At 41.5% G+C, this 25,142-nt stretch overlaps 1 protein-coding gene across 4 annotated transcripts; it reads left to right on the plus strand.

Annotated features, from left to right (window-relative positions):
- Positions 1–25,136, plus strand: STAMBPL1 (STAM binding protein like 1). 4 transcript variants are annotated; one of them, XM_035137510.3, is made up of 11 exons: positions 1–353; positions 11,817–11,897; positions 12,968–13,185; positions 14,189–14,264; positions 14,783–14,878; positions 15,854–16,187; positions 18,225–18,349; positions 19,517–19,654; positions 21,765–21,877; positions 23,364–23,463; positions 24,818–25,136. In XM_035137510.3, exons 1-11 carry the CDS (start codon positions 351–353, stop codon positions 24,872–24,874), a joined length of 1,341 nt encoding a protein of 446 aa, XP_034993401.1. In that variant the 5' UTR covers positions 1–350; the 3' UTR covers positions 24,875–25,136. The 4 variants fall into 4 exon arrangements, with proteins under 4 accessions (XP_034993401.1, XP_034993404.1, XP_088526427.1 ...); XM_035137513.3 differs by having other exon boundaries at positions 11,817–11,885; XM_088670301.1 differs by lacking the exon at positions 1–353 and adding an exon at positions 9,404–11,406.
- The last annotated feature ends 6 nt before the right edge of the window (positions 25,137–25,142 follow it).

Below are 25,142 nucleotides of genomic sequence, written 5' to 3' on the forward strand. Positions count from 1 at the left end.
GAGTGCGCGCGCGCGTGGCGCCAGCCGGCTGTCTCCGCGGAGGGGAGCAACGGGCCCTTGGCTCAGCGACGGCAGCAGGAGCCCGCGAGGCGCTGCTGCTGCTGCAGGCGGCATTTCACTCGAGAGCGGCGTTCGCGGCGAGAGATTGGGGCGCGCACCGCCCCCGGCGCCGTGTCACGGATTAGGCGAGGCGAGCGGCGGGTGGCGGCAGCAGCAGCGGCGGCTGGGCTCGGCCCCGCTCATTGTTGGGCTATTGTGGCGGCGGCGACCGGCAGCAGCTGCCGCTCCTCTCTAGCGAAAGCCCTCAGGCGAGGCGGACTTGACGCGACTCTCCGGGCAGCCATGGCTTTATGGTAAACTGGCGCGCTTTCTCCTCTTCGGAGGAGAGGTATTGAAACGGGGGTGGTTTTGCTGCAGAGAGATGGAGGGCTGGGACTGGGGATGCGGGTCGGAAGACAGCCGGAGGGGGTGGGTGCCGCCCTCCCCGTGCCCAACGGCGTTTGCCTGGCGCATCTGGCCGGCCCCTAGCGGAGGCGCAGGGCTGGGCTGCGGACACCTTGCGGTCCCATTCAGAAAGCGCCCGCTCTGACGTGTTGACAAGGCGCCGACCCTCCGCCAGACAAACATGTGTGCCTCGAGGGGCGGGGAAAGCCTCGAAGCCCTTTTCTTCCGAGCTCCGCCTCTTGCTGCCACAGCCGGATCGCCAACGGCGAGGAATCTCGAGCTTAGGGAATCGGGATAGACGCGCCCTCTGCCTGAGGGTGATCTGACAGATCCCTTTCCCTTGCCATTACTGTATTATATACACCGTGTTTCCCCCTAGAGCATCGCCGCTCGGGAACATGCTGTGCTGGAAAGGGTGCTCGTTGGTTGTATTATCAGGGGTGGAGTTGATCTGGACAACGGGGCGGGCGGCAGTTCCCGCCCCCTTTGAAATGTGACGGAAACGAAGCAGCTTCAGTCGTTTCCAGATGTCATTTGTTTTAAAAGGGACACTTGGAAGGGAGTGCACATTTCAGAAACAACATTATAGATCCTCCCCACTCTTCTCTTTTTAAAAACAGACTCCACAAATCCCTTAACAGGCCCACTGGGGTTTGCTACCCCATCCCCACCTCCAAGCACCCCCTTTTCTGGTAAGTGGTGCTTGCCCTAGGGATTTTATTGCATCTGTACCTCAGACTCATTCTTCACTTCAGAGTTGCAGTTTTCTCTTTGCCTGCCCTCAGCACTTTAGTTATTGATTCCCCAAGGACTTGCAGGTTGCATCAAGATGGCCTTGAATGAAATACAAATACCTTCTGGGGGTGGGGAGAAGAAAGCAATCAAGACAATAAGGTGGAACTGAGAAGATGCTCAGGGAGAATTTTCACCCTCTCTCTATCATAAATGGCTTTCCTTCTTTCCTTTTCCCTTTTTATTGTGAGTGCAGTATATGACCTTTATAATTTACCATGCCATTATATATATTAGACTAACTAATGTCAGGATTAACACAAGATTCTGTTCCTAATTGGGTTCAACTGTAAATTGAACAGCAATTAGCACTCTACCAGGTTTTCGGCCTGGTAATTGCTCTTGTTCTAACAGGCAGTTTCTCCAGGGACATGTTGAAATATTGCCTGTAAATAGCGTTGCCAGAATATGAAAAATAAATGTCTGAAGAAAGTGAGGAAGGAGTAACAACTGTGAAATTGCGCTGTCTAGAATCTTGTACTGTATTGCTTTTCAATAGATAAAGGCTTGGCATAACCGTAACCTAGCTTGCTGTAATATATTTTAGTAGGCCAACTAAATGTAAAATTGATTGTATTTTAAAATATTGCATAATGATGTCACATTTCTGGACTGGATCTCCAGACAAAGGATAATTCATAAGATTAGCAATTACTAGGACTGATACGACTGTAAGAATAGTTTAGGTCTTGAGAAATTCAGAAGTCCAAGTTGAAAAGTGTTGTCAAATTCTAAATTGCTAGGAATGTGACTGGACAGCTACAGTTAGAAATGTCATAAACTGGGATTCTAGTGATAGAAGCTTTTTTTCTTTTTCTTTTTTTAAGAAAACATATACTGTATCTAAATTTGGAGTTTTTGTTGTTGGGGCTGTTGGTGTTTGGGCTATATAAAGCTGAAAGATTTACCAATATTTGCTTATTTTTAGCAGCTATGCTAATGTTCAGTGTCAGTAAACATTTTAAGATCATAACAAATTATATTCAATTGCTAAATGTGCTCACTCAAAAATGACCTATCTCAGTAGAGGCTAGGAGCAGTTTACACAGTGAATCAGTGCACTGAAATCATGAGTTTAGTGAATTCTGATGGGGTTTTGAATGTGTCTGAAAGTTGAGTCACACAACCCTCTCAGCATGTTACCATCCTCAGAGAATACTCAGCCTACAACGAGTTGACTTGGGAGAGCAGTGGGACTGCTGCTGGCAAGCTCTGAGTTTGGCACAGTCATTTTAGAGAGTTGGTAGCAGTCATTTTCCTCCCTCTGGCCTAGTAACTTGTCCTCTTGTTTCGAAGTGGAACTTAATGCAGCTAGCTTTGTCAGTTTTCTAACTGGAAGTAGAAAGTTTTTATTTTATTAAATGGTAACGGTAAAGGGGCCATTTAACAAGGGTGGTGCATGTACAGAAGGAAACTTCATGTACACATTCCTTGCATGGGTTGAAATTAAGCACTCAAAAGTATACAGTGGGCATCCATCTGTTTAGATTCTGTGTAACTCCGGATGTGGGATTGGTTACTGTACAAAGCACTTAACATTCATTTGGAGGAAGTGAGCATAATTCATTTGCTACTTCCTGTGGTACCAATTGTGAAGAACAGGATCTGTGATTTAGGCCTCCCCTCCAAACCTGAGCAGGAGATCTGAGGCTTTGCAAAGTGGCCATCTGTTGGGTGGTTAGATACATACAAAAGTGGACAAAAGTACATGGGAAACATACTGCTGGGCATGCATATGTCTAGACAGGGATCTGGAGAGGGGATAGGACCTGGTGGGCACCAGGGAAGACCTTTGTGGCTGCATGGGCACCCATGGGCACAACATTGATGGTTCCTGGTTTCACATGACATCCTGATGTACCCAAAATGTCAGTAACTGTTGACAGCCGGTGTATACCAGTGGTCAGAATTTTAGATTTTGATTAGGGAAATTTCCGGGTTCAATTTTCTGCTGACCCATGCATTTCACTAGGTGACCTTGAGCTCTCCATCTAGCCTACATCACAAGGTTGTTGTGAGGGTGATATAGTTAAGTCTTCGGCATATTGCCTTGGGCTCCTTAGAAGAAGGATGGAATACAATCTAATAAATAAATTAGATGTGTTTTTTTATGGACTAGTACGCGGGTGGCACTGTGGTCTAAACCACAGAGCCTAGGGCTTGCCAATTGGAAGGTCAGTGGTTCGAATCCCCACGACGTTGCTCGGTCCCTGCTCCTGCCAATCTAGCAGTTCGAAAGCATGTCAAAGTGCAAGTAGATAAATAGGTGCCACTCCGGCGGGAAGGTAAACGGCGTTTCCGTGCGCTGCTCTGATTCGCCAGAAGTGGCTTTGTCATGCCGGCCACATGACCTGGAAGCTGTCTGCGGGCTCCCTCGGCCAGTAAAGGGAGATGAGCACCGCAACCCCAGAGTCGTCCGCGACTGGACCTAACAGTCAGGGGTCCCTTGACCTTTCACCTACTGCATATATATATTTGTTTCACAAACCAGAACTGAATATAAGCTGTTTATTTTTAAAATGGGGGGAACTTCCCCTACCTCCCAAACGACATGCTACTTTTGTGTTGTAATAAGGGTATTGCCTACCAACAGGTCATTGGTTAAAATCCCATTGCTCACATGAATGTTATTAGAGGATACACCAGTCTGCTAGCTATGAGCGGATTAGGAGCGTACTGAAGTAATGGAATGCTTAGAATAATCATGCCAGTTGACCTTAAAGAAGTTTGTAGCAAACAAGCATATGGAATTAACTCTTCTCCATGAGCTGAAGGTCACCTTCTTTTGATACCTTTGCTCTGAGTCAAGTTTAAAAATCAATGGAATGGTTTACCTTGATACAGAGGCAGAATTCGTCAGTATCTTTTCTACACACAATAAACAACCAGGGTAACCTTAGATCTAACTACTTCCCTCTTGAAACTTCTATATGATCTGTTTTATTATGATTTTGCTACACTAATTTGTCCATCCTTTATGTCCAGTTGACACTTGGAAGAAGACAGAAAAAACAAGCCTATCGTACACTCTTTGCAGGGCAATACAAGAGCACTACACAGTAAACAGCCCATAGTCACTTCTGAATAAGTATGCAGAGCATTGCATTGTAAAATCAACTAAACTGTTGTAAAAAAGCAGACATATTAAATGATTGCAATAAGATTTTACAGTACTTTCAAGTGACAGAAGTGCTTATATATCTTAATCAGGTTGTCATCTATAATGTAACTGCTTAAGCTTTCATGGAGCTAATCTTAGAGCTCACTGTGTACATTCAAATTTGCTGTCATTTTAATGTTTGAAATTTCTGCATAATTTGATGTGAATATGTATCAGTTGAATGTTTGCATGCCTCTGTTTGCTTTGTGTTATTGATTTGGCTTGACATGTAGTCTACTTTCTTCAGTTACTAAGTTGCTGTTATTGTTATTATTATTAGCCAACCTTCCTACGCACGCACCGTATAAGAAATTTGCTGTGCCCTGGCAGCATAAAAGGAAATAATTACTGTATCTCTCTTAGTCATTTGCCTAGTCATCAATGGGACTATTTACAAACTCAGAAGCTGCAACAGTGTGTGTGTGTGTGTGTGTGTGTGTGTGTGTGTGTGTGATCCCCAGTTCTGAACTACTTATATAGATACTTATATATAGTTACTTATATAGATAACCAGCAGCCACCTTGTTGACATTGCTTAGGAATTCTAAGAAACCAACAAATTGGTGCAGTTTTCAAAGGTTCAGTCTGCCAAAATGGCATCCATTTACAGTATATCCAAACGCAGATAAAAGCCTGCTACTTGATCGCAGGAACCATCATGCAAAATTTGCTTATAACATTCATAGCAAGCAGATAAAATTTTTTCCACAATATAGGTTGAAAGATGAGGGATAGGCACTTGATCGAATATATTAACTATGTTAAGACATTAACTGTTAAAACAATAAAGTCATGAGCAGATAGGAAACTTATGCTAATTACAAAAACAAATTAGTTAACATTGTGATACAATTAAATTCACTTTTAAAAAAGTATTTATTCTGTATGTTTATATCCCTCTTTTTCTCTGTGATGGAACTCAAGGCAGCATATATGGGCTTCCCAGGTAGACACTGACCAGGCACAGACCTGCTTAGCACAACCAAGGCAGCTGTCTCATGTGCCCTCAAATCACGCCTGGAGTCATTAGACAACTTGCTATAAATTTAAACAGCACTAGGTAGGGTTTCTATAAACCAGAGCTTTCCAAACACTTCATGTTGGTGGCACACTTTTTAGATGTGCATCATTTTGCGATGTAGTAGTTCAGTTTTACTAGCAAACCAGAGGTTAAACCAGGCACAGGCAGACTCGCCCCTCCAGATGTTTTGGGACTACAACTCCCATCATCCCTAGCTAACAGGACCAATGGTCAGGGATGATGGGAGTTGTAGTCCCAAAACATCTGGAGAGCCAAGTTTGTCTATGCCTGGGTTAAACTAACCCCTTTACAGCTCCGGGAGGAGCTTAGGGAGTGTTCGCGCGGCACAGTAACGTGTCGCGACACATGGTTTGGAAGGCTCTACTATAAATGCTAACTATTCTGCAAACAAAAAAATTCCTTCAGTAGCACCTTAAAGACCAACTACTGTTGCTACTGAAGGAATTTTTTTTATTTTGTTTCGACTCAGACCAACACGGCTACCTACCTGTAACTATTCTGCAAACATTTCTTCTTTTACTTTTATCCTGAAGCATCAGGGCCAGCCTTTATTTAAAATAAAGTAAATTAACAACAGCTATCACAGAGGTAATGATCATCCCTGCAGCAAGCAAAATAGAATAATAGGTATTCTTTGGCAGTGGTATTTGCCACTGATAACTGGCTGCTTTCCTGTTCAGATACACCAGTGGTTTTCAACCAGTGTTCTCTGGCACCCTGGGGTGCCTTGAGGGATGGCAGGGGCAACACTGGCCTCTGTCCCTCTTTCCTTCCCTCTGATGCCCTCTCACATCTCTACCACCCAAAGGCTTCACAGCTGTTTGTTGCAGCAGCCTTGGCTACAAGCTTCCCAGGCCACTCTGGGGCAGTGTTAGGAGGCACCTCTTTTTGGGGTGGTGGCAGCAGCTGCCTGGAGGAGTCCCAAGGAGAGGGGAGAGGAGGCTAAGGGAACACTCCACAAGGTAGGGTGTTCGAAAGAGGGTAAGAGGCTTCCAGCTCTGCAGGCAAGGGGAGACATAACTGGGCTCTTGAGCCCCACAGGGGTGCCGCAGAAAGAATGTAGTTGGTCAAGGGAACTGTGGACTCAAAAAGGCTGAAAACCACCTACAATTACTCTAGGTGGCCAGTTGGAAAAAAACTTTGCTTTTCTTCAAGTTTGTCCCTAATTGCTGCAGGGCCAGGAGGCAGCATCTCCATTCCTGCAATTTCTAAAACTTCTTTAATTTCATTTTGGCATTAAGCTGACACCTGTGTGGTGGCATCCCTAACTTCATGGAATATTTGATCATATTTGACTGCATCTTCATCTTCTTCTTTGGTGATCACTTGTAGCCAAGTAAGATTGTCTTCTATAATCACAGTTTTAAAAGTGAGTCCGTAAGTGACTGTGGAGGCCATTTCTGGATCCACATGTCCTTCCACAGGGGACATACCGGTAGGTTTCTGGGCAGGAGTTGATCATGGTGAGGGTTTGCCAAGCGTGCCTTCCTCTTAGCATGTTTCTCTCTTTTGTCCTGAGTTCAAGCATCTTCAAAACCCATGACACCTTTGGTAAAGGCTGTTCTCCAATTGGTGCGCTAGCAGGCCAGTGTTTCCCAGTTGGCTGCATTTAATGGACAGTCAGTTGACAATATTTGATCAGTCAATTGACCCAAGTGGCAATTCTATAAGTACGCAAGGCTCATCAGATTTGTGGTGCTTGGGATGTCTGGGCTTCCTCAATGCATAAATCAGACAGATTAGGAAGATAAAATGGCCACTCTGAGTAATGACAGCTGTTGCAGGCAAAATTTGCAATGGGGCAAAGCAGAATAAAACTGGAGAAGGTAATAGAAACGGGGCCAAGAGTGCAGGGGACATTCAGCTTCGATAAAGACAGTTGAGAAAAATAATATGCTGGGACAGTAAATTTGTCCATTGCCAAGGGAACTCTCCCAAACCAGAATGCCAGAGCTAATTTGTGTATTCTGCTTAGGACAGGTGTGGGGGACAATTGATTGATCAAACAGTGCCTGTTGAGCAGTCAATTAACTTCAATCAGTTACTTCATGCATGAAAATAATGCCTACCTTTTTTTATTGTAGGGACGCAGGTGGCACTGTGGGTTAAACCACAGAGCCTAGGGCTTGCTGATCAGAAGGTCGGCTGTTTGAATCCCTGCGATGGGGTGAGCTCCCGTTGCTCGGTCCCAGCTCCTGCCAACCTAGCAGTTCGAAAGCACGTCAAAGTGCAAGTAGATAAATAGGCGGGAAGATAAACGGTATTTCCGTGCGTTGCTGTGGTTCGCCAGAAGCGGCTTAGTCATGCTGGCCACATGACCTGGAAGCTGTACGCCGGCTCCCTCGGCCAATAATGCAAGATGAGCGCCGCAACCCCAGAGTCGGTCATGACTGGACCTAATGGTCAGAGATCCCTTTACCTTTACGGGATTGTTTTGTAACAATAAAGTCTCTATTTCTGAGCCCTGCAAATGCCAAGTTACAACTTGCCCTGTAATTCCTAAAAGCATTCCACTCTCTTACCTTCCTATTAACCACATGACCTAGCTCAAGGGTGGCTAACCATTTTTTCTTTTTTTTCAGTCAAGGGCCACTTTCACTCTTGACAAATCCCCTGGAGCAGGTGTTGCTGCTCCACACAGTTGTATGCACATCCATATGCACACTCCCTCCCTCCTCAGTTGATCCATGGAGTCTGATGATGAGGTGGCTTCCATCCCCCACACCAGGGGTTCCCAACAAAATTTTCTCGAGGACCCCTCATCGAGCCGCAATTGTGACAAGGACCCCCATTAATTCCTAATCCTAAAATTAAAAAGTGAGAGCCAAATTAAGAGTCTTTTTATATTTTATATTTATACGTTTTTACAGTTACAACAGAGTACTCCATCAGTATACAGTTAGTTTTAATTTTCAGTTCTTAATGAGATGAGTTAAATCTGTCCTTTGAGTCCATTATTTCTGAAATATTAGGTTCCAAACTTGAAACTTTCACTCTGAAATCCGACTGCATGTTGAGCCGATTCCTATATTTGTTTTTCATGAAACACATGCAAGAAAATGCTTGCTCACACCAATATGTGGTTGCAAATGGAAGGATCTTTTTCATTGCCTTATCTCCAAGTTTCTTGTAGTCCTTGCGGCATACAGCAGAACTACTGCCTCTATCTAATTCTAGTTTTGCGCTAGACTCTGCTCATGCAGGAAGCGGCCAAAACAAAAAATCTGTTATCATACAAAATATATTTAATATATTTTTTATTCTAATAGGATCTTGAGGACCCCTCTGGCATAGCTCGCGGACCCCTGGGGGTCCCCGGACCACCTGTTGGGAACCACTGCCCCACACCATTCCCCCCCCCCCACAGTCGCCAAAATCAGTAGAGTCTTGGTGGGGGTCAGCAACGTTTTCTTAGAGGACCTGGATTAGACTGCCAAGGGGACAGTTAGCCACCCCAGTAGCTTCACCTACTAGCTGGATGCTGCACTGCCAGCTCTGAACAGTACAGGTTTACAGTTCAGTAGGGAGCAACACACACAAGCAATTTCACCTAAGTCACAAGTTCCCGTTCATCAGTAGACGATCACTAAATCCATTGCATTTGATATGGTGAGGCTTTATCAAGTGCTCTGAAACTGTCATGATTATGGGAGCAAATTGTGGAATGTTCTTATAATAAGCTGTGTTCTTATAATAAGCATAATTGCCATTATTCTTTTATTACTGTTCTTAAGATAAAATGCTCTAAATTTGTCCAATATTTTGACCAGTCAAATGGCAAACCAAATTCTTGTTTCCCTCTAAATGGTGGTAATATAGTCAGCCCTCCTGCAGGCTCTGTAGGCTCTGAGAGAACTTCAGTTTTCAGAATAGGCGATGAAATAATTAAGAGAGATCTTTGTGGGGCACTCTTTACCTACTCAGCTTTTTCTCTGCTATCAGATTATTTGGACACTGAGTGTTCAGGATTCTTATTATTTTGGAGGAAGATGGCACACAATGAGATAATTGGATAATGCCAGCGTTGTGATAGCAGAATGACTTGAATTGTTATTTGGTTTTGAAAATAATGTGTCGATTTATAGACACAGATGTCTTCTGTTTAGAAGAGAAAGATGATGTAAATACATTCTACTGAAATTATTGTTTGAACAACCTATAAATAGCCTATCCTTCAACTCAGTTTGCTAAAGCCAGTTAGGCAGCCAGAGCAAGTTTTTTTGAAATGAAAGGGGCTGAGTGCTGGAGTTAGATACTCCGTTTCTATTAAAAGATGATAGAAGATGACTGCTTATTAAAAAAAGATTTTTCAGATACCTTGCAGAGCTATTTCTGCACAGTCTACAGTTCCACCTTAGCCTGATCCTGTCAGATGCTATTTTGGAAAATAAGAATATAAGGTTCATGTGCCAGGATTTCTGTGGCTCCTCAGAGTGAAGAGTATGGCACTGAGATTGCATCACAAGAATTCCAAAGCATGATAATACAGCAGCACGGCTCGATAGTACTGTGCTGATAACCAGTAAGTACCACTGCAAACAACAAAGCAAAATAATTTTCAAGCCCACCCTCCAAAATTTTGGGAAGATTATTGAAGTACATATGAATTGCTCAGTTGGAATAAACCCTTACTTTCACCTTGGGATAATCAAGTGATAATGCTGTTTATGGCTGCAAGGCGAAATTACTGCTTATTGGTCCAGGACGGTTGATAGATTTTTCATTAATGGGAGCTAATTGTTAGGAAGTAGTTAGAGAACTCTGAGTGTTTTGAGTAAGAGTTAGCAGAGCTGGGAACGTTATGCCTACCATGCTAAGGGGGAAGACAGCTGATGTAAGAGGGGTACCAGTATGTGCTGCTGTGTGTGCATGTGAATAAAAAAAAGAAACCACTTTTGGAACCGGGCAGGATACAAAGAGGGAAGCTGTGAATGGAAGCATCTTGAAGTGCCAGTGCCTTTCCAGGGATCTGGTGTGGCATAGTAGATATTGCCTCTTATGGTAGAACAATCACTGCTTTCATGTATGCTCTGCTTGCATATTTGTACATACTGTAAGCCAAACATGATAAAAATGTCGGTCTCCAGCACTCAAAGGAAAGCAAAACCTGGGAGGTGATTTTCCTGGAACTTTTCACCTCTTAAAGAATATGGAACGATATCAGCATGTCGCTCACAGTCCTAGTAAATTTGAGTTAGCATTTTGCATTTGCTTATTTTTACTGGCTAAGATATCTATAGATAGAATTTCACCCCCTTCAGCTTACCACTCACATCTTCTGTTGCTTTGATTTCCGATGTCTGGTTTTGTCACTTCTCTAAATCTACCAGGGTGCAGGTGGCAGAACCATTGAGGCTTGCAAACTTGCCTGTTGATATTACTAATCACATTGTTCCTTTTTCAAACCCTGCATTTTGTTTCTTTGCCTTCAAAGGGTTTATGCGGGGGGACGGGGGTTTGCTGAGCTCGCAGGGCTTATTTGCAGAATCAGGCTCCAACGTGCTTGACATTTCCATGCTTGACATTCTGAGATAATGACCTTGGTTTATATGAAGAGAGATCTCAAGGGCTTTTCTGCTGAGTTAAGGTTATGTGAATCAGGGACAGGTATATTTCAGTAGAGCTGCGAATTGCGCCCCCAAAAGTAGTTAGTCCTACTATTATTTATATGGTGAAAGGGATATATCAGGGGTTGCCAACTTCCAAGAGACTGCGATCTACTCACAGAGTTAAAAACTGGCAGTGATCTACCCCCTTTTGGGGGTTCAGGTTGAGGTTGAGCTTTTTTTTTAGGAAGGAAAGCCCTGTTTTGGGGGATTCAGGGCAAACATGTAGAGTTTTTTTAGGGGAGCCAAAGTTGCTGAGCTTCTTTGGGGGGAGCCAGTGATCTACCACAGACGTCCAGTGATCTACCAGTAGATCATGATCTACCTGTTGGACATGCCTGGGATATATCAGCAGACCTAAGGTATGGTGTATTAAAGGCTGTTACCAGTCTACTCATGCATGATAACAGTGTTTGTCTTGCCTGGAAAAATAGTAGTGAAGGAACAAATGCTTTCTTACACTTTACATAATTACTTTGTGCAGTAAAACAGAGAACTTGGCTCTTGGTGCATGTGCATTTCCACATAGTGATATGTTGCTAGGAAGGAGCCTACCATGAAAGTATAGTTGTTTTCTTTGTTTAAGGTGCAATCTTATGGCCCTTGGGGCTGTGATTCATATTTCAGGAGACAAATACTGGTTAGTTACAGCTGTTGACGAGATAGGAGCATCATCAGTATATTTCCTTAGAACTTTGTCATGGGTGTGAGATGTTGGATGAGACTGCTATTGAGCACTGTATCTTTCCCCATTCTGTTTTTTTGTGGCTAGATGGAAGGACTGGAGAGGAACAAAAAGCTTGGGCTGCCAGCACAAAGTAACATGGAACAACCATTCACTGTAAGTTCATTGGTAAGTGCTAAGGGCGGATGCTTCATGATGCATGAAAAGCTGCTTATCAGACATGTCTGCTTGAATGGTGTGGATATTGCTTTTTTTGTGAAGCAAGCATCCCACTCAAGCTCAAAATACACCCTGGAACATGTTGTCCATCTTTCCAAAATGTATTGAGTTGGCATAAAATAAAAAAAGTTTATGAATGCTACTTCTTACTCTCCATCTGGTCCATAACTTTTTACTTTTACTGAGCTCCTCTGATAATCATATTATTGTTGATAAGTTATCCCAAACCACTCCTTTAAAGCCTTTAAAGCCAGACATAATTAAAAAATCACAACTTTTAAGGCTTGAGGTAGACATGACAGAAGATGTGGGGCTGCTGCTAAAAATAGGACCACCCTCTCCTCTTTTCTCCCCCTCCATAAAGTCTACCAATACATAATGTATGGTGAGACATCATCACAGTGAGAGAATATCTTTGCTACATTTAAGTGGCTGCCCCTTGGGGGCACAAGGAAACTCTCAGCATGGTGGCATGATGCCATGTGCTTAAATTGCCAGGAGGAGGCAGAGATACAGGACTGCTGTTTTCTTCAGCAGTCTTCCTTTCTCACTATGTCTTTGCTTAAGCCTGAATCATGTCTCAAACTTCCCATATTACATTCCTGTTTATGAAAGGGGCCGAACAGAGTGGCTATGGTTGGTTTAAAAAGTGACGACTGAAAGCTTTATGATTCTGGCAATATGCAGATGTGAAAGACAACATTTCAGAACAACAGCAGCTGTGAAAAATATAGCATAATGGGCATAAAGTGCACCTCTCTTGCATCATTAAGCAAAATGATTTTTGGAAAGTTGTGTGGTTTTGAAAGTGTGGTTGTGTGCATGTGCATGGAGTAGCTGGGGGTTGGTTTAATGGCATTTCCCCTCCACTATTTTGCAACAGCTTTGATGGAGCAAAATCAAACCTTGCTGAAACCGTAGGTTGCAACTGCTAATTGTGGCTCGAGATTTCAGCTCGAGTTCCTTGGATAAGTTCAGTAACCAAAGCGAAATGCAATTTGTGCTGTCTGTTTTAACAGAAAAGGCTAGCAGCTATACCTGACCACACAGATGTTTCACTGAGCCCAGAGGAGCGTGTACGTGCCTTAAGCAAACTTGGTTGTAACATCACAATAAATGAAGACATTACTCCACGGCGCTACTTCAGATCTGGAGTGGAGATGGAGCGCATGGCATCTGTATATCTGGAAGAAGGAAATCTTGAAAATGCCTTTGTTCTCTATAATAAGTTTATAACGTAAGGATTGGTCTGGAGTTATGGATATCATCCTGATCTTAATTTTTAGAAACTGCAATTTTAAGCTGGTGGAGTGCTAGCAAATGATTCCAAACGTGTCTGAAAACACGGGCTTTGCTAGGCAGTGACTTTAGAGCTCAACAAATATGTCCTCATTTGTTACAGGGCACACATAAGGCTTTCCTAACTTCTGCTTCCAAAATACTGTATTTTCCAAGCATGTGAACAGTAATTACTTTTATACCTGGAAAATACATCTTTCTCCCAGCTAGCATGTTAGTTGTGACGTGAACACTGCATGCAATGCAACTGCACTAGTGCCACAGAGCCTGGTAGAAAGTGTATGTTAACATTGGTAGTGATAAACAACACAACCCTCACCTGGTGCTAGGGATTTTCACAGTTTTTGTTCACTCCATGTTTTTAAGTGATCCAACCTGATTCACACTTTTGGATTAATACGCAAATCAGAAGACAGTAGGCCAAAACATCTGGAGGGCCGCAGTTTGGGGGTGCCTGGTCTAAATGTTCACAACTATTCAGACTGGGACACCTGCCTAAGTTTTGAGAAGTTGTTTTCAGTTGAAGTATTTAAATGTTCAGTGCTGGGCTAGTACCCCCGAGGAAAGAGGCAAGAAGAATTGAAATGGAGGGAAGAGAAGGATTGAAAAATTACATTGTCAATTGCAACAAACAAATATATTCTAAACATAGGATTGACTGCAATTGAGAAACATTATTTTTCTGGAAGAGCTGCATGAGAATGAGTGGCACTACAGCATAGTAAATAGTAAACCAATTGTGCACTGAGAACCGACTGTAGAACTGCAGTGTTGTAATTTAAAATCCAAAGGTATAGAAAGCTGCTGTGAATCAAAAAAGGAACACTGGGTCCAGCCTCATATGATTTATGCAGCCAGCTTTTGTCTCTGCAGGAAAACAATGGTGTTGTGGATATTTCTCAGATATGCAAGGTGGAAAATGTGTGTGTCTCGTTTTCTAGTTTGTTTGTAGAAAAGCTGCCCTGTCATCGAGACTACCAGCAATGTGCAGTTCCAGAAAAACAGGATATCATGAAGGTAGAGTTGCTTTTTTTAAAAAAAATCTATAAAAAAAATCAGGACTTCTTTTTCTTTTCATGAACCAATAACAACAGCACCACCAGCTCTGCTAAGGCATTTGGGCTCTAGAAGCTGCCCAAGGGCCAGATGTTTCCATCGGTGCAGAGTGCTACAGTATGAACTCTGGGTTTGGAAGCCATGTTCTCCTATGGAGACCAGACTTTATACATTTTCTCATGATTAAATTATGTTAGCCATTTTACCAAGGCAGCAGTGCCATCATGACCTTTGACATCTATCAGTAGCAAACACAAGGGCAGTTAAGGCCATTGAACAGCCATGTCAATAGAGGCATTAATCACAGATAAAGCTGGTTCATAACTCTGAGCCTTAATTTTTTTTGTATTTAATTTTATACTAATAGATGAATTGGTTATGAGATCAAGATGGTGATCTGGAAAGGGAGGAAAGCAAGTATTTATACGCATGCATGCACATATTAATTTATTTATTTATTTTAATTCTCTCTAACAAAGAAACTGAAGGACATAGCCTTTCCAAGAACTGATGAATTGAAGAAGGAGTTGTTAAAGAAATATAATGCAGAATATCGGGAATATATGCAAGACAAGGTAAATTCCACCAGAACATTTTATATTGTATATGTTTTTAATTATATGTGCACTCCATCATCAATATTCTGTATAACAAAGCTGGGAAATATGTAAACCTTTAGTAAGGAACCCTATATGTGAATTACATAATTTATTTAGCCTTTAAACCTTTTGTGATAGTGGTGGTAAGTAACACTGTTACTATTGATGATAATAATAATATTATTAATGATATTAATGTGAGCGGAATAGTGTTTATATGAGATACTTTTTTTACATTGCAATGTAGTCGAAGCAAAATTACAAGTATGCTTGGTACTTGGCCAATAAATTATTCCTATTCCTGTTCCTAATAATAATGATGTTTAAAATGAACAAAAAGTGAAAGAGAACACTAACATATAAGCTATCTATTGAGAAACCAAAGTCCTTTGTTACCTTTTGATCCACGAAAGTGTTCCACTGGATTGATGCTAACCCTTCCTCCATCCCCCGGCAACACAGATACACACAAGTAGGCAGCCATGCCCAAACAACATGGGTGCCAAGAACTGTACGGCCCACAGGCAATCCAGCCATATTCTGCCTTGCTCTTGGCCTTGCTCTTGGCCTTGGCCTTGGCCAAAAAGTTTGGCCAAGAATCATAGCCAGCAATAAAAGTGTGTCAGCTCCCTGGCATTATTTATTTTTGCCAGTATTCACTGCCTATGTTTGTGCTCATAGAGGAAAGGATCCTTTCCAAAGCCCAAAATATGCATGATGGTGGGAAACCTACTAAATGAAAAGTTCTCATTTTCACTTGCAAAATAAGTGTGGGTGGTGCAACTGAAAGGGTCAGAGAGCTATGCAGCCATACACTCCTGGCCTTTAAATAGTACTCCATTTTATGTATGAAAGGGACAAGTATTTAAACAATTGGATCTGCCATGTCTAATGTGGTTTGAACCACTGTGGGCTCTACATTGGATTTTTTCATGTAATGCATTTTTTCAGGGCAAATGCAAAGCTGAATTACTCAAGAAGCTAGAGCAACAGAAACTGATAGAAGCAGAGAAGAAGCGGATTGCACAGATTCGTCAGCAGCAGCTGGAAACAGAACAGTTTCAGTTTTTTGAAGATCAACTGAAGAAGCAAGAAAGAGCCCGTGATGAGAAAACTAAGGATAATTCAATTACATCTGAGCAGACTGATGGCAGCACGTTATCATCGTGCACTGCAACACATCTGAATAATTCTTTCCCCACAACAATTGCAAACAAGAGCGATGGACAGTCTCCTCCTATAAGTCGGGCCTTAAAGCCAGCTGCTACTCTAAGTGCTGTTCAGAGTAAGGGAGCAATTTTGTTGTTGTTGTTGTCTTCTTCCCATGTTATTGAACTGTTAGACCATAGTCAACTGTGTGGCTAAGGTTCACAACAGGTGGCATCCAATATAAATCGGAATATATGAAAGATTTCACCTAATAATCTACACAATGCCAATGATTAAAATTCCAAACAGTTGAAATGTTACAGCATAGAGCATTTTCTGAAACTTTGATACATACATAGGTATCTTTTATGTGTTTCCATGTGTTTCCATGGAGCTCTGTAAAGGTTGCCCAGTTACTTTTCAGACCTCCATTTGAATTGAGTGGTTTTTCCCTAAAAAGGAAAAGCCATGAATAAATATTTGGTAGTTCAACCTAATGAAGGTATCCAAGACAATTATTCTTTGGCGATCACTCGTAGCCGAGTAAAATTGTCTTCCATAAATACGATTTTAACAATGGGTCCGTAAGTGACTGTGGAGGCCAATTCTGGATCCACACGTCCTTCCACAGTGGGGACATTGGTTTCCAGGCAGGAGTTGATCATGGTGTGGATTTGCCAAGCATGCCTTCCTCTTAGCAAGTTTCTCCCTTGCGTCCTGAGATCGAGTTTCTTCAAAGCCCATGACACCTTTGGTAAAGGCTCTTCTCCAACTGGAGTGCTCGCAGGCCAGTGTTTCCCAGTTGTCAGTGTTTATACTACATTTTTTTAAAGATTTGCCTTGAGACAGTCTTTAAACCTCTTTTGTTGACCACCAGCATTACACTTACCATTTTTAAGTTCGGAATAGAGTAGTTGCTTTGGAAGACGATCATCAGGCATCCGCACAACATGACCAGTCCAACGAAGTTGATGTTGAAGAATCATTGCTTCAACACTGGTGATCTTTGCTTCTTTCAGTACACTGATATTAGAATATCAGTGTACTGGAAGAAGCAAAGAACAGCTTTATGAAGGTGAACTAGGGGTATGGAAGAATGCAAGCTATGTGAATGGAAGTCTCAAAGAAGGGAGTTCTGAGATCCAAATATTTCCCTTGAGCAAACCAACAAATAGGGTATACTAGAAGTCAGTCACAAACACACAATATTTCTCTGTATTCCTCATCACTCCTTTCCCTTTGACTTTAGCTTTTTAAGTCACTCGAACCTCTTTGAAACCCTGATTCTGGAACGATGCTTCCAAAAGTTCAATAAATTCTGTTTAATAACTGCTCATTCATCCTGGAATGTTGGCCAATGGCCCAAGGTCAGCTAATGACCTTCATGGTTGAGCAGGGATCCCAAACCAGCTTTTCCACTACATCACACTGACACTCAAATCCTAAAATGCACACACCAAATAAGTGAGAGTGCAGCAACTCTAGTAGCTGTCCAACCTATATAGCTTGTGATATTTTATAGAAATTTCAGCCTCTGTTTGTTGCACAAGCCATTTGCCATAAGTAGAGGGCAACTGAAACAGACACAGAAGAAAATCATCATTAGGAGCTGGACAGTCACTTGCAGTGTCTATATCTACCCTGGATTCTGACTGTAGCTAGATAGTGTATAAATTTCCAAAATAAATGAATAAATACAAAATAAATTATTCAAAAAATTAGCCTCCCAATTTGAACATGTACTCAAGTCAGTCAAGCGCTTTTTAAATTGTGTTGTATAAGAGCATTTTAATACTGTAGACTTCTGCATTAATGTAAAAAGGTAAAGGACCCCTGGACGGTTAAGTCCAGTCAAAGATGACAATGGGGTTGTGGCACTCATCTCGCTTTCAGGCCGAGGGAGCTGGTGTTTTTCCATAGACAGCTTTCTGGGTCATGTGGCCAGCATGACTAAACCGCTAGTGGCACAGTGGAACACCGTGACAGAAACTGCTAGGTTGGCAGGAGCTGGGACCGAGCAATGGGAGCTCACCCCGTTGCAGGGATTCGAACTGCCGACCTTCCGATCAGCAAACCCAAGAGGCTCAGTGGTTTAGACCACAGCACCATCCTCATCCCTTACCTTACCTTTACCTCTGCATAAATGACACTCTTTCTCTCTCTCTCTCTTTAGACAATGTGGCTGAAGGGCTGCGAAGTGTGGTTCTGCCCAAGGATCTTTGCCACAACTTTCTGCTGCTAGCAGAGGCAAATACAGTAAGAGGAATAGAGACATGTGGAATTCTCTGTGGAAAACTGGTACAGTTGAACCTTCACATTTGTATGGGGAAGGCACTTTTGATAGTACTGTATTTTCCTGTAATGAACTGATATCAGAGCAAAAGCAAATGTGGAGTGTAAGTGTGCTACATAATTGACTTTACTTCTCAGAAATTCTTACTTAACTGTGGTCTGCTGTTTGCCTTTTGGGGGAGGAGCATAAATCATTGATCGTAGGCAATGGGAAGCATGTAATGCTATTAAATCATTCTGCTGTGAAGTTAGACTCCACTAAGGGATTTTTGTTAAATGGTTTTCATGAAACACAAATGAGAATTTGTTGCAGGAAAACCAATATTAAAGATAGTGGGAGCTAATGCTGTGGCATATCAGATTCTGAATATCAGATTTTGTGTGTATGTATGAGTGGAGAGAAATTATAGCAAATATTGCTTAACCATTATTGCTTGGATTTTGCTTCCTAGGTAGATAATGCACACTGTTGCCTAATGTTCACTTTACACCAATATTTAACTGTGAAATGGTATCTGAAACATGGCTGATATATAAAGTACTCAGCCTGGCTCACAGGGGAAAACATACACAAATATTAAAATAATATATATTCTGGCCAATAAGAAGATTTTAAAAAAATACTGCATTGTGAAACCCAACCCTATCTATGTTTACTGAGAATTAAATTCCATTCGCAAGTGAGTGTGAATAAGATTACATACTAAGAAAAGGTAGCATTTCCCGCTGTATCTTTATATAAGCGTGGCACACACTGGCTGTAGCTCAGTGGTAAACCATGTGCTTTTAATGCAGAAGGTCCCATGTTCAGTACCAGGCATTTGCTGGTAAGGGTTGAGGGAAAGTGCTATCTGTATCCTTGGAGTCACTTCCGGTCAGTGTAGAAAATACCGAACTGGATGGACTAAAGCTTTGACTCAGTTAATACGGCAACTTTCGATCTTCCTTTTAAATGCTTGTCCAGGTATATAATATTTTAATATATCAATGTTGACCTCCGTCATTGCTGCTTTGTCTGTTACTCTGATGAACCTGAGTATCACTTGGTGTAAATCAGCACAGCGACTATGATAAGAGTACTAAAAACTGATCCAGTTGGTGACGGTGATGGTTTTGGGGGTCGACGTTCGGTACTTGTTCCCAAAGCTATCTTGCCACACTTTTATTTTACAGACCCATAACGAATTCACTATTACTCATGTGATAGTGCCAAAACAGTCTGCGGGGCCAGATTATTGCGACATGGAGAATGTGGAAGAGCTGTTCAGTGTTCAAGACCAACACGATCTCCTCACTCTGGGCTGGATCCATGTACGTATATACATAAATATGCTGTGGATCTCAGTGAAGAAATAGGCAGAAGCCATTCCTTACAGAAACAATATTTTTGGTAAACTATTCTAAGGGTGTGCAATTGGGGGAGGGGGGTTGTTTTGTTTTTAAGCCTACATCCTTTTTACTTCATCTTCATTTTAGTAGCATTGGTTTATTTCCATTTTACTTTGGTTTAATTTTTCCATGGATTTCAACGGAGACCCATCTTGTCTGCTACTGCCTGTAACATGACACATGCACTGACATTTGTTTTTCCCATTCGTTATTGTTTTATGCTTGTCTTAATGGAAAGTGAAAGGTAGTGTATTCAGTTTGTTTTCAAAATGAAAGCACTATTCCTCCTTAACCTTCCTGCTACCCACATGTACCAAGTGTTCTGTAGCCCCTTAGGGCACTGCAAATCTTTCAACAAGTACAGGTCTGTCTACTTTTGTTGACTAGATCTTCATATTTGTTATGCCTACACAGAAGTGCTTATGATAGTAGGGCATATTGTCATCCCATTTAAAAATAAAATCTACTATTACTACTACTACTAATAATAATAATAATTAATAAAGATGCATTAAATATATATATATATTCTACCAGTTTAATTAGGATACCATAAATGAGGACACATTTTGAGCTTTAATTCATTTAATTAAAACATTTGCTTACAATATTTTTGCTTAGGAAACTCTATCCAGACACGGAGGTGGTTATGTGTTTAAATCTTTCTTACTGTTAATTGTCATTATTTTAAACTGTTTTACTGATGGACCTTGAAACCTTTTAGATGTTTTATTATAAATAAGTGGTATCCAACTGTTGTTAAATACACAGATTAACAAATAAGTCATTAAATGCTGCAGCCATACAAAACAAAAACAAAAAAACAAAGGCATTGCAAGAATATATATAGTAACTTTAGGTAGGTATAGACACTGATCTTTTGAAAATTAAAAAAGCAGTCACAGTGGAACATTGACCAGGACTGTAGGGAGAGAAGACATTAACTTTTTTCCCCAACACAGCATTCCTGATTAAAATGCTGGTTTTATTTTGCAAATTTATCCCCTCCCCCAATTGGCTCTGGTAAATATGACTAACTGGCATATTCTTCCAATGTGCATTCCATATGTCTCACTTTCCTTTGGTAGAGGTGGGCACACATTCTCCCAGACCTGTCACTCAGCATTTTGGGGGGTTTTTTTTATCATGCTATCAGTGTTCATACCTGCCCTTAGAGTTGCTGGCAAGTGTTAGGCCCATATTGGAGTGCTGTGTGCTGCCTGAATGGATCCATACAGAACAGAGCACATGCAGAAATCAAACTGTGACCGCTGAAGTATGTTCAGCTCATGCCACGTTCAACTTCAAAGCCAAAGAAATGTCCCGAACAGTGGCGCAGGTGAGCTTGCCAGTTGGACATATGCCAACACAATTAAATAATCACTTCAGTTATGTGCCAGGCATTGCCTCCCCCGTCCCCCAAGTGCCTTGAAAAGTTTTGCAAGAAAACATTTGCTTGGGGACTTCCCATCCCATTTTTGGGGTGAAGTTTAAACTTCAGTCAGTCAGGGCGGAAATTACTCTGGGGAGGCTGTCAGGCAATTAGCAATGTGCACTGTTTTTTCAGTTGCAAACAACAAAGACAGATTCCATCCCCGTCCCCTATACATCAGTCGTTTGTATGTCTGACCAAAACGATGCAAATTCTATATCTATACCTGCCAGTTGAATTAAATTTTCCATGTAGTAGTTTGTCATTTTCTGCCCCTGTTTCTTTGACATAGTTTCATGGTCAAAGGCTTTAGTTTTCTATTCCTTTCTGTGATTTCCCTCTCCTTACCAGCCCATCTATGGTGCAGTGAGTAACTTACAACAGGTACCTTTGCTATGACTGTGAAGCACCCTCTTTGCTGATGAGAATTGTCATGCTGTCTGTTTGGGTGAAGGAAATAACATAAACAGTTGCTAGAAAATCACACAAGCCTTCACATTAACAAATGCAATTTCTCCTTGATTGCATTTGACCTTGATCTGTTAAAAAATAATAATCCAACCACTTAGTAGACATTTTCTTTTCTTTCTTTCTTTGTAGACACATCCAACGCAGACGGCATTCTTATCCAGTGTTGATCTTCATACACATTGTTCTTATCAGCTAATGCTACCGGAGGCTATTGCAATTGTTTGTTCACCAAAACATAACGAGTAAGTTATTTCTCCCTTTCTCTCTGACTCCATCCACCAGTAATGTTCAGAAAGATGTCTCTGTATTCTGCAAACTACAGGACTACAGAGAAAGTGAAGGATTGAAGTACAGCATTGAAGTATAGGTTTGGACTGGAACTTGGACGGGAACTTGGACTTAATTCTTATTGTTAATTCATATTGGCAACTTTAAGTGGCAATTTAATTTCAGGGTCCCTCTTTTCTTTTAAAGATTTTAATTAACCTATTTGTGTTATTTGCATTTTACAAACTTTTGATACTTACGCTATTATAATAGAATACAGCAAGATCAAAGTTTGTAAAATGTGAAAGTATGAAAACGGATAATTGTGGCTGGCTCACTTTCAATGCAAATTGCAAGCCCTTTTTTACCAATAATAGTAGGAGACTTACTCCTATCTCCCAAGATGCACAATGCAGTGCAGTGAGTCACCGCTGGAAGCCAGAAGTCCGCATGCACTTTGCATATCCTCATCCACTCCCCACTTGAGGCAAGTTACTGTGTTGGGAAATTTTGTGCTATAGGGTTTTTGTTTTTTGTTTTTTACTCAGTTTATTTGGTGGGAATGCTAATTTGTAGGCATATTTATTTTGTGGTGCAGTTTTGCTTTATTGTCGTGGGGAATGGAAAAAAGGAAATAAGGAGATGAACTTTATTTCAAGTGCTGAGCATAAAACTTGAACATACAAAATACGGCATTGGACCATGTAGCCCAGTGTGATCTTGTGTGATTGGCAGTGGCTTCTCTAGGGATAGATTCCAAAGAAAGCATCTCTCCCAGCCTTGCTACTTGATATCCTTCTAATTGGAGATTAAATCTGAGTCTTTTTTTTTCATGTAATGTGCAGGTGCAGTCAACCTTGATTAAGTTAAAAATTAAATGCTTAATCAACTGCAATTATTTTTGTCTGGTTTAGGCAAGTCCAGAATTTTCCACAGCAGGATCTCTTTTTGGGATATTACTCTACTCACGATGTCACACTGGCTGCAGTGTGGCATCATTTGCATCATATGTGTCCAATCCGTGAGGCAGAAGTTACAATCCTACATATGTGATGCAAGTGTGCTACAGAAATGACGCATTTCATCACTAGGAGAGAGAGATTACCCCTTGGAAAGTATCCTCTTCTTTGGTGAAGCAACTCTCTCTCCTAGCACCTGCTGGTGCATCATTTATAAATACAATTGGGCAGAGCTGGATGAATCTTAAGCAACTTTTCTTTCATAGGAAGCTGTTACAGTTGCTGTATACACTTACCTCTTCTGCTACTGCTGCTGCATAGAATTGAGCTATCCATGTCTTAGTCCTCAGGCATGAGCTTAAATTGAAATTCTCCTCTGGCAAACTTCCTAAAGTTGCTCATGCATCTGATTTTTCACACATTATTGAGAAGTACATTTTTTATTTATTTATTGCTATGTTCTGTTTGCTTCCTTGGACATAATACTTTCTTTGCTTTCTAGCACGGGAGTCTTCAGACTTACTAATGCTGGCATGTTGGAAGTTTCTGCTTGTAAAAAGAAGGGCTTTCATCCCCATACCAAGGATCCTAGACTATTTAATGTAAGCGTTCCTTCTCAACAGTTTGGCTGAGTATTTCTGTCTGTCTGTCTGTCTGTCTGTCTGTCTGTCTGTCTGTCTGTCTGTCTGTCCAGCACGTTGTCTTGCAGGAGTGAATTCCATAATTGTGTGAGGAAGCACTTCCTTTTGTCTTCCTTGAATCTCCGAGAGGGAGAGAATCTTCTCCCTATCCACTCTCTCCTATCATGCCCCTGTAACTCTTTTTCTAATTTAACAAGCCCCCAATACTGTAACCTTTCCTCAGAAGAGAGTTGTGCTCTATCATTCTGGGTGTTATCTTTGTCTGCTTCTGGAGTACGCAGAACTCATCTAGAAAGTGGGAGAGAGGAAATGTGAATTCTCTTTCTCCTTCCCCTTCACTGGAAAGGGTTATTCTTGCCTGGTGAGGAAGAAGTGTAAATTGCATAGATTTATATATGTATGTAGATTCTCAGCCCAGATTCTCAGCTCAGATACTAATTTTAAATTCAACTAATAAGTTAAAAGTGTACTCTCTTCCACCCCCACCCCCCATTGTTCCTGCTTTTCGGTCACAGTTAAAGCACTGATTTTCCGTCATCACAGACACCAAACACCCGCTTTTATAAGACTGCAGAAAAAAATGTGGCTAGTCTTACATTGACCAAGAAGTGACTTAGGCTGTATACACACCATTCAAAGCATATGAAATGCCCCCCTGCCCCCACCAAAAAAACATTCCCGGAAACCGTAGTTATTTAAGGGTGCTGGGCATTGTGCGCTGTGGGGGTTAAACTGCATTTCCCATAATGCTTTGGGGGAAATCGTGTGCTTTAAATGTATGGAGTGTGGGCAGCCTGAGACTGGGGAACTACTGCCTCCAATTTGATGTGCGAGTTACAAGAGACGGCAAGGCAAGGATGAGGAAGGAGCATGCTGCTTCATGGGCACCATGGTTCTTTTCCTCTGAGCCAGCACTAACCTCCAGGATAAGTACCATATTTTCAAAGGGAAACACTTTCATAATCTGCTGTCTCTTAAATAGCATGTTCTCAATGGACTTCAGAGGCAATTTGCCTCTTGCAGCAGATTCCTCACCGATGTACTGTGTTTCTCCAAAAATAAGACACCGTCTTATATTTATTTTTCCTCAAAAAAACACACTATGGCTTATTTTCAGGGGGTGTCTTGTTTTTTTTTCCTCCTCCTGCTGCCGCAGCCGGCATTGCTGCTGCGCCTATCACTATGTCTTATTTTCGGGGTATGGCTTATATTCCTTGAATGCTTAAAAATCCTGCTATGGCTTATTTTATGGGTATGTCTTAAAATATGAGAAACAGGGTATATCCATGATTGATTTTGGCAATTTCTTTTGCAGATATGTAAACACGTCATTGTGAAAGATGTAAAAATAACTGTATTGGACCTGAGGTGATGTGGATGGGAAAACAAACCACCTCAAAAACCGCTGCCCAAAGGAGAACATGGCTGCCAGATTTTCCTACAGTGTTTTCCAAAAGTTACTGACATTTTATATTTGTACATTTTAGATTTAATAATTTGATATTTATTGCCCTTTCCCATTTTGAGGTTATTTTGTTGTTCTGTCATGATAGAGTTCATGGTGGCATTCAATCAGGATATGTTATTATGCTGAAATACTATGAAAATAAAGTGGACTTGAAATGGTGACAGTGGTGGAA

This window comes from Zootoca vivipara, chromosome 5 (genome assembly GCF_965207765.1).
Source record: "Zootoca vivipara chromosome 5, rZooViv2.hap1.1, whole genome shotgun sequence".
Taxonomy (NCBI): Eukaryota; Metazoa; Chordata; class Lepidosauria; order Squamata; family Lacertidae; genus Zootoca; species Zootoca vivipara.